General features: G+C 51.4%; 1 protein-coding gene across 2 annotated transcripts in view; it reads left to right on the top strand.

Moving 5' to 3' along the window:
• GNG7 (G protein subunit gamma 7) overlaps positions 1-6,326 on the top strand; it is a 73,441-nt gene extending 67,115 nt beyond the window's left edge. For both annotated transcript variants that reach the window (XM_049789483.1, XM_049789482.1), the window contains one exon: positions 5,897-6,326. In XM_049789483.1, coding sequence (XP_049645440.1) covers positions 5,897-6,022 — 126 coding nt within the window. In that variant the 3' untranslated portion in view covers positions 6,023-6,326. The remainder of the gene's footprint in view (positions 1-5,896) is intronic.
• Positions 6,327-16,505: the final 10,179 nt, after the last annotated feature.

Genomic DNA, 16,505 nt, shown 5'->3' with positions numbered 1-16,505 from the left:
AATTCAGCAGAAAAGTGTCTTTGTGCATATGGTCTTGAGTTCAATCCCTGGCACTCCTGAAAATCAAAATAACTACAAACAGAAATGCAGGGAGGCGGGGGGGGGGGGGGGGAGTAAAAAAAAAACAAAAACAAAAAACTACGCACAGCGATAACAGCCATTTGTGGCTTTATACTGTCATGGGGGCCTCTCGCAGTGTCTGGGAGGGGTTTCCAGGGCCCCCTGCAGAAAGCACCAAACCAAAAGGTTTATTTTACCTTCTTTTGGTTTGGAAATGACCATACCCAGCAGTGCTCAGGTCCAAATCGTGCTTCTGCATTGAGAGATGACTACTGGAATCTCAGGGATTGAACCCAAGTAGGCCACATGTGAAACCTTTGCCCTCCCCGCTGTCTTGTTGTTCTTGTCCCTATTTCATCTTGTCACTTATTTGATTTTATTTGTGTAAAATCACTCTGCTTCATATATTGAAGGCAAACTCTACCTTTGAGCCATGTCCCCTGTCGTTAACCAGGGATTATTATTATTATTAATTATTATTATTATTATTTTCATTTTGAGGTCACAAACTCCCACCCTAGTGGTTTGGGATCACATTCAGCACCCCCATATGCAAAGCCCCTGCTCCAGCCTAACGAGGAGGTCTCTGCAGCAGCCATGATTGTTTTTCTCTTTTGTTCTTTTGTTTTGTTTTGTTGTTGTTGGTTGGTTGGTTGGTTTGGTTTTGAGGCCACACCCAGCTGCACTCAGGCACAGCTCTGAAATCTGCACTCAGAAATCACTCCTGGCAGGCTCAGGGGACCATATGGGATGTCAGGGATCGAACCCAGGCCCGGTAAAAGGCAAATGCCCTACCACTGTGCTATCACTCTAGGCCCCTTTCTTTTTGTTCTTTTTTGTTTGTTTGGGGTGGTGCTCAGAGGCTATTCCTGGCTCTGTGCTCATCAGCCCCCTTGATGCTGATGGTGGATCACTGGGGGACAAGATGTAACACCAACTACATGGAAGGCCAGCGCCTTAACTCTTTTTTTTTTTTTTTTGGTGGGGGGCACACCCAGTGACACTCAGGGGTTACTTATGGCCATGTGCTCAGAAATCGCTCCTAGCTTGATGGGCCATATGGGACGCCGGGGGATCAAACTGTCGTCTGTCCTAGGCTAGCACTGGCAAGACAGACGCCTTACAGTTTGGCCCCTTAACTCTTTTTGTTTGTGTTTGTTTTAGTTTTGACTTTTGAGTTACACCCAGCAAATGCTCGGGCGTCACTCCTGGCTCTATGCTCTGGAATCACTCTTGATGGCTGAGGGGACTCTATGGGATTCTGGGGATCGAACCCAGGTCAGCTGCATGCAAGACAAGTGCCTTCCCCACTGGAATCTCTCTGGTCCTGAGCACTTCACTCCTCTCCTCTCTTATTACCCCCAACCATTGGTGTGAAAAACTTACAATTTGGTGCATTTCACAGACAGCACCTTGGTCTGTTTCCAGAACATTCCAACCCCACAAAGCAAGACCATTCTCAACTGTAATCTCCCATACTCCTAGCCCCATGAGCCACTTCTATCCTGCAGGGGTCTGTTCTGAAGGTTTCTATCTTTGGGATCCCACGCTGGGGGGTCTTTCCCTGAGTGTCGTGGGTCCCAGGGGTGTCATGTGGTGTGGGCAAGCGAAGCTGCTTCTTCGTTATTGCCCAGGGTAGCTCAGGTGGGGACACTCGAGTTCAATTGGACTGAACTTCAGGAGGGAGTTGAGGACACAAAGGCCCAGGACCAACTCACAGGATGTAGGTCCTGACAGGCCCAAGGCCTTGTCAAGGACCACGAGGGTCAGAGGCTCCTTCTAGAAACTTCAGGCCACACTGGACAGCTGTACTAGGAAGAGTGAGTGTGAGAATGTGTGTGAGTGTGAGTATAACAGTGGCAGTGTGTTTGTGTGTGAATATCTTCCCCAAATATGTTCACATGTGTGTACTGCATACATGTGTTTAGGCATATGTCTGCACATGGACAATTATGTGTTACTCAACATTCCTGATCCCCCAGGGACTTTAGATATTGGGGTGAAGGTACTCCAGGCTCTGCCATCCTCCAGGTGCACCCAGTGCTGCTCTGTACACGTGTGTCCCAACCATGCTGACCTGCGCACAGTGTCAAGCTCCTGACGCATGTCTCAGTGCTGATCACATGTCCCCATTGTTAAGCAACATGTGACCATGTGTGGAGGCAGAAGACACGGTGACCAGAGGGAACTGACCCGGACGGGGTCTGAAGGGGCAAGTCCATGAAGTCAGACACAGCAGGGAGTGCACTGGTCTTATACAGAGCTGACCTGGGTTTGATCCTCAGCATCCCTGAGTCTACCAGGAGTGATCCCTAAACAGGGGCAGGAGTCAACCATGAGCACTCCTGGGTGTGGCTCAAAAACAAAAACAAAATAGAAGTGACAAGTCCAGAGCCTTCCAGGAGTGACTGACAACCCTGGGCAGGCAGCCATGGACACAGCACAGCTAGGGAGCTAGAGCCTCTAGAACAGGGATCTCAAATTTGCGGCAGGCGGGCCCTTTACGGCCCTCCATACAACATTTTGTAGCCCGAGGCTGGCCTTTAAATATCACAGTATTCGCAAATATTCGCTTACCGAATAATCACAATAAAAATCGCATTAGTGGGCCCGAAGAGATAGCACAGTGGCATTTGCCTTGCAAGCAGCCGATCCAGGACCAAAGGTGGTTGGTTAGAATCCCTGTGTCCCACATGGTCCCCCGTGCCTGCCAGGAGCTATTTCTGAACAAAGAGCCAGGAGTAACCCCTGAGCACCGCCGGGTGTGGCCCAAAAACAACAACAACAAAAAAAATTGCATTAGCAAGAAAAAACTCGCATTAAACATTTGCTATTTTTTTCTTACTAATGCGATTTTTTATTGCGAATATTCAGTAAGCGAAATCCCTTATGTGGCCCTGCCTCACCCCGACTTTGCCTCCTGTGGCCCCCAGGTAAATTGAGTTTGAGACCCCTGCTCTAGAATGAATGACAGGTACTGCCCCAGGGCTAGGCCACTGCACCGCATGCAATCGATCAGGGTTAGATCCCCAGCATCCCATAGGGTCCCACAAGAAAAGCCAAAAGTGAGCCCTGAATACCCACGAGGTATGGCCCCAAAAGTCCTGCCCCTTGTCCCTTAGACTTACCTGGGGCCATCCTCTGATGAAATATGGACCACCCACAGAACTGGCCTTGCCCAATTCCAGTCTGTTACTCAGATATTCAAAATGACCTTATAATAATAATAATATATATTTTATTTTTTTTTATTTTTTTATTTATTTATTTATTTATTTATTTTTGGTTTTTGGGTCACACCCGGCAGTGCTCAGGGGTTATTCCTGGCTCCAGGCTCAGAAATTGCTCCTGGCAGGCACGGGGGACCATATGGGACTCCGGGATTCGAACCGATGACCTCCTGCATGAAAGGCAAACGCTTTACCTCCATGCTATCTCTCCGGTCCCAATAATATATATTTTAAAATATAAAATGTGACCCCTTATTTATATATAATATGGTTACAGTGATAGTACATCAGGGACAGCATGTGCCAGGCTTGGGGCTGACCCAGGTTCAATCCCTGGCATTCCTTATGGTTCCCCCAAGCTCAGCCAAGATTAATCCCAGATCATCGTTGGGTATGACTTTCCCCCCACCAAAAAAAAAATGTTCCTAGTGATATGCAGGTCTAGAGATCCAGTCCTGGCAACCAGAGGAGTTTGGGGACCACCAGGGCTACACCCAGCTGGGTTTGGGGGTCCATGTGCTGCTGAGAATCAAGCTCACAAGGTCACCATGGCAGGCACTTTGTTCCACCTCTGATACCCCTCCTGGTCCATCAGTCACTCTGGCTATGGCTCTGCATAAAATCTTCCCCCCCACTGACAGGTAGCCCAGCTGGGTAGACCCTGAAATCACATCTCCCCCACATCCAGAATACCCCAAGGCACAGACAGACACCCGGGGTGGGGGTGGGGGATAAAGGGGTTGCAGCAATGCCCCAGCCAGGCTGGGGCCAGGGCTGCTACAGCCCCCTTCCCAGGGAGGGAGACAATGTGTGTCAGCCCCACCCCCCAAACCAGGACTTAGAATGTTCCAGAACTCCAGTGGCGGCACATTCCTGGGGCAGACTAAGCGAGTTCGCCTGTTGAAGTGGTTTCTTTGGGGAGCCGGTGCCAGCCAGGGTGGGTGATTCATGGGCTCTTTGATGATCTTAAGGAAGGGCCCCCCTTTGAAAGCTGGGAGGGATGTGGCCTGTACTTCTGTCCTACCCCCAAATGTGCCACCAGAACCACAGTGCTCAGCTCATTTGCAGAGCTCGCCCGGTCACAGTGGGGGGGAGGGGGGTTGGGGAAACTGACCTTTATGCCAAGCCCGTGGGCAGGGCCGCCTGCCAGCCACCACCACCACCACCACCAGGAAGCTATTTTCAGGCCTGGGGGACTATTTTTGTTCTCTGGAGCAGCCTTCCAAGCTCTCGGGAAACCAAGCCCACTGGCATCCAGGATAGGTCCTTATCACCCTCGGGGGTTCCACACTGCCTCCTTCACACCAGATGACCCCAAAGCAAGGTTGTCAGCAGTGCAGGACAAACTGGGAGCATCCTTGGGGTTTAAGCATTGCATGTCTGGGCCCCTGGAAACATGCCCAAGACTTAAGACACGGGGCCAAAAATGCTAGGACAGCGAGGAGGGCATTTGTCTTGCAAGCAACGACCCAGATTGGATCTCCCAAATCCCACAGGGTCCCCTGTGCACTGCCAGGAGTGATTCCTGAGAGCAGAGCCAGGCATAACCCCTGAGCAACCCTGTGTGTTATCCCGCTCCCCAAAAGAAAAAAGAGTTCAGCCTCAGAGGTCAGTGTTCTCAGCCTCATCCAGGAATGAGAAATAGTTCAATGGGGAGGGCACTTGCCTTGCATGCAGCTGACCTAGGTTTGATTCCCAGCACCCCATTTGGTTCCTTGAACCCCACCAGGAGTGATCCCTGAGTGCAGACCCAGAAATAAGTCCTGAGTACCAGATGTGACATAGGACTCAAACAAACAAAAATGTGCATCTGGAGAAGTGAGACCATCACCAGTTCCAGAACAGTTCGTCCTCCCTGAAGGAAAAGCCCCATCAGCCCTAGCACAGTGGGGAGTGCATTTGCCTTATACACAGCCAACCCAGGTTGGATCTCCAGCATTACATATGGTACCTCAAGCCTGTCAGGACTGATTTCTGCGCAGAGCCAGGAGTAACCCTTGAGCACTGCTGGTTGTGGCCCAAAAACCAAAATAATAATAATAATAATAATAATAATAATAATAATAATAATAATAATAATAATAATAATACATTAATAAAAATTTTAAAAAGGAATCCTAGTCTTATCAGCTAGGATCTTTTGATTTCTGGAATCCACCCTGGGGATCTGGTTCTTTCCCTGAGGGCAGGGTGGGGGTTAAGAGCTGACCTCTGCTTTGAGGCCCAAAGGACCCATATGTATCCATTCACTTTGTTTTTTTGTTGTTGTTGTTGTTGTTGTTTCTTGTTTTGGGGCCACACCGGCAGTGCTCAGAGCTTACTCCTGGTTTTTTTACTCTTAGGAATCACTCTTTGTGGGCTCAGGGGATCATATGGGATGCAGGGGATGGAACCTGTCTTGGTGCAGACACCCTGCCCGCTATGCTATTGCTCAGGCCCTGGGCAGAACCTTTCGGTCTGGGGGCATGGTCTGATAATGGGGCTTGATTTGGCAGATAATGGGGGTGTGGTCATGAGTGGGTTTTGTTTGGGGGCGTGGTTTGTATGTGGGGCAGGGCCAGACAAGCCTCTGACAGTCCCTTCTGTCCCCTCTGTCCCCTTCACAGGTGTCCAAAGCCTCGTCAGAACTCATGAGTTACTGTGAGCAACACGCGCGCAACGACCCCCTGCTAGTTGGGGTCCCCGCCTCTGAGAACCCCTTCAAGGACAAGAAACCGTGTATCATCTTATAGCGTGTCCCCGGGTCCCCGTCTATTCCCTCCCCCGCATCAAGTCCTCAGAGCCCCCACACCTTTCCCGCAGGAATGCATGCGGGTAACCAAATGGGGTGAAGGCACCCACTGGCCGGACATGGACTTTCCCGCCCCACGAGATGGCCGCACACCCCGGTGACCATCCCTCAGGCCACACCGGGATGGGGGCGTCAGGACCGGGACAGCCGGGAGGGGGTTGCGTGGGGGACCCCTGTGCCACCCCATTCCCCACCTCCTGTGCCCAGACTTCCACTATGCCCCCGCCCTGACAGCCCTGGGGAGGCCGGGGGAGGTGACCTAAGGATTTGGGGGGCTGAATGGGTCATTGGAATCTCACCTCTTCTTTTTAAGAATGTTTTTTGGGGGGTTGAGTCACACCGGCGGTGCTCAGGACTTCTCCTGACTCTGCATTCAGAAACACTCTGGCCTGCAAACAAGGCACCTTAAGGGGTGCCAGGGGTCGAACCTGGATTGGCCGCCTGCAAGGTCATTGCCGTCTCTCATATCTTCACTAGAAGCGGGTCAGATCCTTCGAGCCTGAGGAGAGTTTTGGGGGACGGCCTGGCCTGCAGCTGACTTAAACTCGATCATTCCTGAGCACAGAGATAACAATAGCCCCTGAGCATCTTGGGGTGTGCCCCTCCACCACCCCCCAAAAAAAACAATGGTCAGAACTAGGGTCAGAGACACAGTATATAGTAGGCAAGGCACTTACTTGCCTTGTAAGCAGCTGACCCAGGTTTGATCCTCAACATCCCATGGGGTCCCCCAAGTCTACCAGGAGTGATTTCTGAGTGCAGAGCCAAGCAAGTGTAACCCCTGAACACCACTAGATGTGGCCCAAACTCATTGCCTTCCCCCCCCCCCCCCAGAAAAGTGTCAGATTCTGGCAGCGGCCAACACAGTAGGATTGGGTCATGGGTCCTCTGTGATGTGATTTGCCTCATGTCACCAAATGTCACCATCCATGGCACTTGTCACCCTGAATCTACTGGGTGCCCTCCCCCACCCAGAGGTGGCTACAAGAACTGGGATTGCCTCATAGGGCCCCATCACAGATATGGGGTTTGGGTTCTCTGCAGATTCTGCCAAGAGGCCCCAGAATATGGAAGATGTAGAAACAAAGTTCAAATCCAGCCCCGCCCACAGGTCTGCCCTGGACACCCAAGTCCCCCTACGTTGTCATGGGATGAAAGTGAGGTTCACTAAAGCCGGAGGTGGCTCCACTGGAGTTGTGGGCAAAGGAGTGGGGGGAGGGCAGCAGGCACACACACACCCTAATCCAGCCCCACTGGAGAGGTTCCACCACCACCCATGAGCCATAGGGAATAAAGCTGATTCACAGGGTCAGAGCAAGAAGACAGTGGAAGTGGCCAACCCAAATTCGATCCCTCCCATCCCATATGGTCCCCAAAGTACTGCCAAGAGTGATCCCTGAGCACTGCTGAAGTTACTCAAAAAAAAAAAAAAAAAAAAGAGGCTGGAGAGATAGCATGGAGGTGAGGCATTTGCCTTTCATGCAGAAGGTCATCGGTTTGAATCCCGGCATCCCATATGGTCCCCCGAGCCTGCCAGGAGCGATTTCTGAGTGTGGAGCCAGGAGTAACCCCTGAGCGCTGCCGGGTGTAACCCAAAAAAAAAAAAGAAAAGAGAGAGAGAGAAAACGGTCCAGACTGATAGTACAGAAGGGAGGGCATTTGCCTTCCACGCAGCTGACTGGGTTTGATCCTCAGCATCCCGTATGGTCCCCAAGCCTAACAGGAGTGATTCCTGAGTGTAGAGCCAGGAGTAAGCCCTGAGCACTGTCTGGTGTGGCCCTCTCCCCTCTCCCCTCCAAAAAAAAAAAAAAAAAAATGAGCTACTCTCTGGCCCAGTGAAGCTCAGAGAGTTGTAGACGGCCCCAGCCTGGGGTTTCCAACACCCCAGTGCACACCTGGGCCGGACCCAGCACTTGCCAAACCTGAGAAAGCTTTGGGTTGGGGGGCCACAGGGGCATGTGAAAGGGGACACACTGCACCCCTCCCTCCCCGGGAGACAGACCCCAGAGTGTCCACTGTGTGGGGCCCAGATTTCCTCCCCGGCAGGTCCGGGGGTATTAGGAGCTTTGGGGTGTCTCCAGACCTATGGCCGGACCAGGCCTGCTAGGCCCCAGCTTCTGGCCACACTGTGCCCAGCACGACTAGCCCCCAAGTCTGCGCCAGCTAGGGGTGCCAAAGGGAGGGAGGCGGAAGCGGTGATGCCCCCCAACCCCTCTCCCCAACAGCCATCAGGGTGCCTGGTGCGCCAGGCCCCTTTGCTCTGGAAGAGGCCTTAATCCTTCGAGCCCAGGGTACACCCTTGCCAGCCCCACCTGCTCCAGCCCAGTGCAGGGCACCCTTCTACTTCCCAGTCCTAACCTGTGCCAAGCCATGCCCAGTGCTCCCCAAGAATCAGCAAAGCAGAGCTGAGAGGGGGCGAGATGGGATCCCCAAGACCACCCCTCCCTATTGGGGGCTCAGTCAACACCGTCCCCCTGACACCCTTTCCTGTGCGCTGAGCAAACTGGAACCATGGAAAAGGGGTGTCCCTGACTCCCTTGTACCATTTCCCCTCTTCTCCTTCCCCTTCAGCTTGGGGTCCCCTAGGGACTCAGTAACTGAGTGTCCACAGGACAGTGTGCATGGGGGCTGGAGAGCATCAGAAGGAAAAAAGGGTCTTTGGGACCTTTTGGAGGATTTCGGGGATCCCTAGAAACCAGGGTCACTATAGCACAGAGGAAGGGAGGCCACACACGTGCACTCAGGCTGGGGACATGGGTGTTCCCCAGAAAACCCAGTCACTGTTGCCACATCCCCCCACTCCGGAGGTCAGACATTCACACCAAAGGTCGTGACCTCTGGCCTCCCGGATGTCAATCCCAGGGGGGGCCTGGGTGCTCCGTCCCTATCACGGATGACCCCGATCCTGTGAGTTCCTCACAGGCACTTCTTAGATGGGGACGAGACAGAAAAAGGCTGTCGGACACCGCCAGGAGTGCCCGGCCGCCCTGCAGGTGTGGGGAACCTGGGGAATCCCAGCCACCCCCCGCCGGACACTGCCCACTCGCCCACGGAGACCCGCCTGGACACTCTAAGGTTCACGCTGGGGCTCCAGGCTCGAGATTTTTACAGAAACTCCCTGTATGTGTGGCCAACCCCACCCTCTCTCGCTGTGTTTTAATATCACGTTGAATAGTTAATACAATGTGAATTAATTAACCCGAAGTGACAGTCTCGAGTTTTCTTTGATGCCAGGAGAAGGAGGTGGAGGAGAAAAGATAGGCCAGAATGATAGCACAGTGGTAGGGTGTTTGCATTGTACGCTGCAAACCTGGGACAGACCCAGGTTCAAACTCTGGAATCCCATATGGTCCCCAGAGCCTGCCAGGAGCGATTTCTGAGCCAGGAGTAACCCCTGAGCACTGCCTGGTGCGGCCCAAAAACCAAAAAAAATAAAATAAAGAATCCCTGGCCATTACCAGGTGACTCAAAGACCAAAAAATAAATCTGGAGGCCAGAGTGATAGCACAGCGATAGGACATTTGCCTTGCATGTGGCTTACCAGGGACGGACCCAGGTTCGATTCCCAGCATCCCACATGGTCCGTTGAGCCTGCCAGGAGAGATTTCTGAGCACAGAGTCAGGAGTAATCCCCGAGTGCCGCCGGGTGTGGCCCCCCCAAAAAAAAAATCTGGAGAAATAAGTATAGCACAGGGGGGATGGTGTTTGCCTACACGAAGTCAACCAGGGTTTGATCCCCAGCATCCCATATGGTTCCCTGAATATTTCCAGGAATGAGTCTTAGTGCAGAGCCAGGAGAAACTCCTGAGCATCGCTGAGTGCGACCCCAAAACAGCTACCCAGAGCCTGGAGAGATAGCACAGCGGCGTTTGCCTTGCAAGCAGCCGATCCAGAACCAAAGGTGGTTGGTTTGAATCCTCATATCCCATATGGTCCCCTGTGCCTGCCAGGAGTCATTTCTGAGCAGACAGCCAGGAGTAACCCCTGAGCATCACCGGGTGTGGCCCAAAAAAACCAAAAACAAACAAACAAACAAACAACTACCCAGAAAAATCTGGGCAGTGAGATTCAGGAAACAACTTGCTAGAGGCAATGTCAGTTGGGCACCAGATTCTCTGGGGACCCCATAATGTCAGGTTGGCTGAGACTAGCTGGGATGCCTCCAACTCCTTTAAGCACCACTTTAGAGTCCAACCCCCTAAAAAACGGAAAGAAAACTTGGGGGTTTTCTCTTTGGACAGACACACCCCACCCCCACCATAGGCTCCAAGTCTCCACTTCCTGGCGCTTCCTGCTGCCCGTGGGAAAGTTGGTGATGTCTTTCCAGAGTGCGGGAAGATTCTAATCTCGTGACCCCATTCTTGCCTTGGTCTCTTGCCCCCCGCATAGAGCCTCCCCACACTCCCAAGGTCCAGTAGAGGAGAGGTCACATACCACCAAGAGTGAAGAGTAACAGCTCCCTAAAGGGTAAGACTAAACTGGGAGCGTCGAGGGCCAGAGCGGTGGGACAGCGAGAAGGGCTCTTGTGTAGGTAGCCAACCTGAGTTTGATCCTCAACATCCCATAAGATCCCCAGAGAACCGCCAGAACTGATCCCTAAGGGGCCCGGAGTAATAGCACAGTTGTAGGGCATTTGCTTTGCATGCAGATGACCCGGGACAGACTCAGGTTTGATCCCCATCATCTCATATGGTCCCCAGCCAGCCAGAAGTGGTGTTTTTTTGTTTTGTTTTGTTTTTGGGCCACACCTGGTGACAGTCAGGGATTACTCCTGGCTATGAGATAGAAATTGCTCCTGACTTGGGGGACCATATGGGATGCCAGGGAATTGAACCGAGGCCCATCCTAGGCTAGCTCTGGCCCCCAGGAGTGATTTCCGAGTACAGAGCCAGGAATAACCCCTGAGCACTGCCAGGCGTGGCCCAAAAAGCATAAAATGAAAAGAAAAATTGGCATTTGGGCTTCACTACTTGGAAGCTATCTCTGGCAATTTTTCAGACCCTGGAAAGCCCAAAGTTGGTTTAGGGGCCAGCGCAATAGCACAGCAGTAGGGCATTTGCCTTGCACGTGGCTGACCAAGGATGGACTTGGGTTTGAATCCCAGCATCCCATATGGTCCCCCAAACCAAGAGCTATTTCTGAGCATAGGAGTAACCTCTGAACATCACCAGGTTTGGCCCCAAAACCAGAGAGAGAGAGCGAGAGAGAGAGAGAGAGAGAGAGAGAGAGAGAGAGAGAGAGAGAGAGAGAGAGAGAGAGAGTTTGGTGGCGCAAGCAGTAAGGTGTTTGCCTTGCACATGCTAACCTAGGACGGATCGTGGTTCAATCCCCTGGACTCCTATATGGTCCCCCAAGCCAGGAGCAATTTCTGAGTGCATAGCCGGGAGTAACCCCTGAGGGTCAGTCACCAGGTGTGGTCCAAAAAGCAACAAAAAGGAAAAAAGAAAAAGAAAAGAAAAGAAACACAGGCATCCAGGGACTAAGGTCAGAGTCTGCCTATGGGTCCACCCCATGCGGGAACATTCTCGCCCTGGGGCCACAGCAGTAGACAGTGGGGGGGGGGGATGTTTGTCTTGCACGAGGCTGACTCAGGTTCGAGTCCCAGCATCCTTTATGGTCAGTCCCCTGAGCACCTCCCCAAGTCACCCCTGAGTATAGAGAGGGTGACCCAAACATTCTCATTATCAACCCCTGACCCCCATTAGTGGGGGGACCTGAGGGACATAAGTCAGACACAGACATATGTGGTCCCCACCTCCAAAGATATCCCTAAAAATTCCACCCGCTTCAGAGAGGAAGTGAGTGGGGGCTAGAATGGGATGTTTCATGGGACCAGTATTGAGGACAGTGGGGAGAAGAGAACATTCTGGAAGAGGGCAGGAGCAATAATACAGCGGGGAGTATGCATGCTTTGCACCCGGCTGACCCCAGATTTGATCCTCAGCATCCTGTAAGGTCCCTGAGCACCAACAGGAGCACAGAGCCAGGAGTCATCCTTGAACACTGCTGGATGTGGCCCCAAAACGAAACAAACCAAAAAGAAAGAAACAGGAAGGAAAGATCCAGCCAGGCCCTGAGTCAGAGTAGAGGTGGCACTTCCAGGCCAGTGAGGGGCTGAGTGTGAAATGCAAATTCACGCGCTCCCCACAGCTGCAACCAACAAACTAGGGTGCTGGGCGCACAATTTTGCCTTCAGACTCTCTGCAAGCTGTGAGTTCCTAGAAACGCGAAGAAAGGAAGAGTTCTGAGTCACCCCAAAAGCACCAGGTGCCAATGGGGGCCCTTATCTGAGAATCTTAACAAAGGGCAACAAGAGATAGCACAGTGAGGAGGGCACTTGCTTTGCATAGGGCCCACTCAGATTCAATTCCCCCCCCCCCAACATCTCCTAGGGTCCCCGAGCACATTGAGGAGCTACTTCTGAGTGCGGTCAGGGAGGTAACCCCTGGGCACTGCCAGATGTAGCCAAAACTCCTAAGTAAAGAATTAACAAGAGGGGCTGTGTTAGATTGCCAGGTTTTGATCCCCAGCATCCCATAAGGTCTCCTGAGCACTGTGAGTGCAGAGCCAGGAGTTAGGCCCTAAGCACTGCCAGGTGTGACTCAAAAACAGAAATAATAACTAATATATTAAGTGAAACATACTGCCCCAAACTAATTTTCCCATGAATATATGTATATATATATATATATATATATATATATATATTTTAATTTTAGGCCTCGCCAGGCAATACACAGGGATTACTTCTTTTTTTTTGTTTTGTTTTTTGTTTTTTGTTTTTGGGCCACACCCGGCGATGCTCAGGGGTTACTCCTGGCTATCTGCTCAGAAATAGCTCCTGGCAGGCATGGGGGACCATATGGGACACCAGGATTCGAACCAACCACCTTTGGTCCTGGATCGGCTGCTTGCAAGGCAAACGCCGCTGTGCTATCTCTCCGGGCCCAGGGATTACTTCTTGCACTCCTCACGACTGCGGTTCTGCAAACATTTGATTTTTGTTTGTTTGTTTGTTTTTGTTTTGGGGCCACACCCATTTGATGCTCAGGGGTTACTCCTGGCTATGTGCTCAGAAATCGCCCCTGGCTTGGGGGGACCATATGGGACGCCGGGGGGATCGAACCACTGTCTGTCCTACGCTAGCGCTTGCAAGGCAGACACCTTACCTCTAGCGCCACCTTCCCGGCCCCCAAACATTTGATTTTTAATAATAAATATGCACAGGAATTACACTGGAGTGATCATGTACTTTCATGGTATATAATCGCAAGTAATTTCTGTCAGGCTTTATACTTTTTTGTTGGGGGCCCAGTGACTGACTCCTACCTCTGTTCCCAGAAGTCACTACTGGCTTTGCTCAGGGAACCCTACGGGATGGCAAGGATCAAACCTGGTATCAGCCACATGCAAGGCCAGTGCCTATCTAACAATATTGTCTCTCTAGTCCTGTATTTTATTTTATTTATTTATTTATTTAGGTTTTTGGGCCACACCTGGTTACGCTTAGGAGTTACTCCTGATTATGCACTCAGAAATTGCTCCTGGCTTGGAGGACCATATGGGACACTGGGGGATCGAACAGTGGCCCATCCTAGGTTAGAGTGTGCAAGGCAAATGCCCTACCATTTGTGCCACTGCTCTGCCCCTCCCCCCCCTTTTTTTTTTGGTTTTTGGGTCACACCTGGTGGCACTCAGGGGTTATTCCTGGCTCTACTCTCAGAAATTGCTCCTGGCAGGCTCAGGGAACCATATGGGATGCCGAGATTCAAACCACCGTCCTTCTGCATGCAAGGCAAATGCCTTACCTCCATGCTATCTCTCCAGCCCCAGCCCTTTGTTTGTTTATTTGTTTGGTTTGGTTTTTTGGGCCACACCCAGCGGTGCTCAGGGGTTACTCCTGGCTGTCTGCTCAGAAATAGCTCCTGGCAGGCACAGGGGACCATATGGGACACCGGGATTCGAACCAACCACCTTTGGTCTTGGATCGGCTGCTTGCAAGGCAAACGCCACTGTGCTATCTCTCCGGGCCCTGTTTGTTTGTTTTTGTTTTTGGCGTTTGGATCACACTTGGTGGTGCTTGGGAGTTACTCCTCGCTCTGTGCTCAGAAATCACTCCTGGCAGGCTCAGGGGACCAAATGGTATGCCAGAGATAGAACCAGGTCTGCCCTGGGTTGGCCTCGTGCAAGGCAAATGCCCTACTACTATGCTGTCACTCTGGCCCAGTCCTGTTTTGTTTGTTTGTTTTATTTGAAAAACTATCAATGTTGATTGCTTTTGGACCACCACACCCTGAAATGCTCAGAGTTTACCTAGTTTTGTGCTCACGGGACCCTATGGATGCCAGAGGTCAAATTTAGGACTTCTATTTGAATAGCATGCACAACAAACCTCTGAGCCATTTCTCCAGTCCTCAACTTGTCCGATGTTTTATTTTGTTTTGTTTTTGTTTTTGTGTTACACCTAGCAGCACTCAGGGGTTATTCCTGGCTCTACGCTAAGAAATCGCCCCTGGCAGGCTCAGAGGACCATATGGGATGCCGGGATTCCAACCGACCTTCCACATGCAAGACAAACGCCCTACCACCATGCTAGCTCTCCGGCCCCTACTTGTCCACTTTTGTAAAATCACCTCACACATCATATCTCCAACCACAGGTGAACGAGTCTAAGGCAGAGTCACCGCACAAAATAATCCAGACCAGGCTAAGAGTTAAACACAGGTATTCTGGTAATCTGTTTGTTTGTTTTGTTTTGGGGCCACACCTAGCAGTGCTCAGGGGTTACTTCTGGCTCTGCACTCAGAAGTCATTCCTGGCAGGTTTAGGGAATCATATGGGATGCCGGGAATCAAACCCAGGTTCATCCCAGGTCTGCTACGTGCAAGACAAATGCCTTACTGCTGTGTTACCACTTCTGGCCCCCAGTTCCACCTAGGATTACATGTAAAACATCTCTGTTTTGGGGGCCGGGTAGGTGGCGCTGGAGGTAAGGTGTCTGCCTTGCAAGCGCTAGCCAAGGAAGGACCACGGTTCGATCCCCCGGCGTCCCATATGGTCCCCCCAAGCCAGGGGCGATTTCTGAGCACATAGCTAGGAGTAACCCCTGAGCATCAAACGGGTGTGGCCCAAAAAAAAAAAAAAACATCTCTGTTTTGGAGTAAAACCAAGTTGTAAACAAACAAAGGAACCAGGGATCATCTTTTTTTCCTTCGTTTTTTGGGGGCCACACTTGGTGACACTCAGAGTTACTCCTGGCTATGCACTCAGAAATTGCTCCTGGCTTGGGGGACCATATGAGACACTAAGGAATCAATAGGTTCCTAGGTTAATCCTAGGTTATCGCGTGCAAGGCAAATGCCCTACCGCTTACGCCACTACTCTGGCCCCACAGGGATGATCTTTGTTTTGGGTAAAATAAGGTGTAATCTGGGGCCGGCGAGGTGGCGCTAGAGCTAAGGTGTCTGCCTTGCCAGCGCTAGCCTAGGACGGACCTCGATTCGATCCCCCGGTATCCCATATGGTCCCCCAAGCCAGGAGCAACTTCTGAGCACACAGTCAGGAGTAACCCCTGAGTGTCACCGGGTGTAGCCCAAAAACCAAAATAAAATAAAGTAAAATAAGGTGTAATCTAACACATATATTTTTTATTTTGGTTTTTGGGACACACCCCCGAGGATGCTTAGGAATCACTCCCGGAAGTGCTCTGGAAACCCTATGGGATGCTGGGGATCAAACTGGGTCAGCTGCATGCAAGGCAAGCACCCTTATCATTCAGACTCTGTGGGGTTTTGTTTGTTTATTTGGGGGGCAATACCCAGTAGTGTTCAGGGCTGGCTCCTGGCTCTGTACTCAGGGCTTATTTCTAGAGGGGCTCAGAAGAACAGATGTGGTGCTGTCTTGTGCAAAGGAAGCACCGGCCTGTTTTACTACCTCTCTGGCCCAACGTATGCACTTTTGCCTTTGTTGTAAACTCTGCTCAGATCATGAAGTTATCAGATTGTCAAAGTGATTGAAGTTGGACCTGAGATGTTTCATCTGACCTAAGGGCACAGGTAGTGCAGGTAGGATGCCTGGGAAAGGAGCCCTGGACATGCATGGAGCTGTGAGAAGTTGCTGAGAGCAGCCTGGTGTGAACCACAAAGGGATAAAAACAACAAACACTAAACAGGGCGCCAGAGCAATGGTTCCCTGAGCACCACTAGCATCAACACACACACCCCAGAATAGCCCTGGATCCCCACTGGATGTGACACCCCCAAAAAAAAAATCAGAAGAGGAAATGGATCACTTGAATAGTCAGCTTGTAAGGAAGCAAAGTTTACAAATGTCTGAATGCACTAGAAAGGCAGTAAATTCCTCCCTTAAACCAGGGGCTGGAGCAATAGTATAATAGGGAGGGTGTTTGCCTTGTACAAGGCCAA

Source organism: Suncus etruscus, chromosome 15 (genome assembly GCF_024139225.1).
Source record: "Suncus etruscus isolate mSunEtr1 chromosome 15, mSunEtr1.pri.cur, whole genome shotgun sequence".
In the NCBI taxonomy this organism is placed as follows: domain Eukaryota; kingdom Metazoa; phylum Chordata; class Mammalia; order Eulipotyphla; family Soricidae; genus Suncus; species Suncus etruscus.
This window is presented reverse-complemented; position numbering and strand designations above follow the sequence as displayed.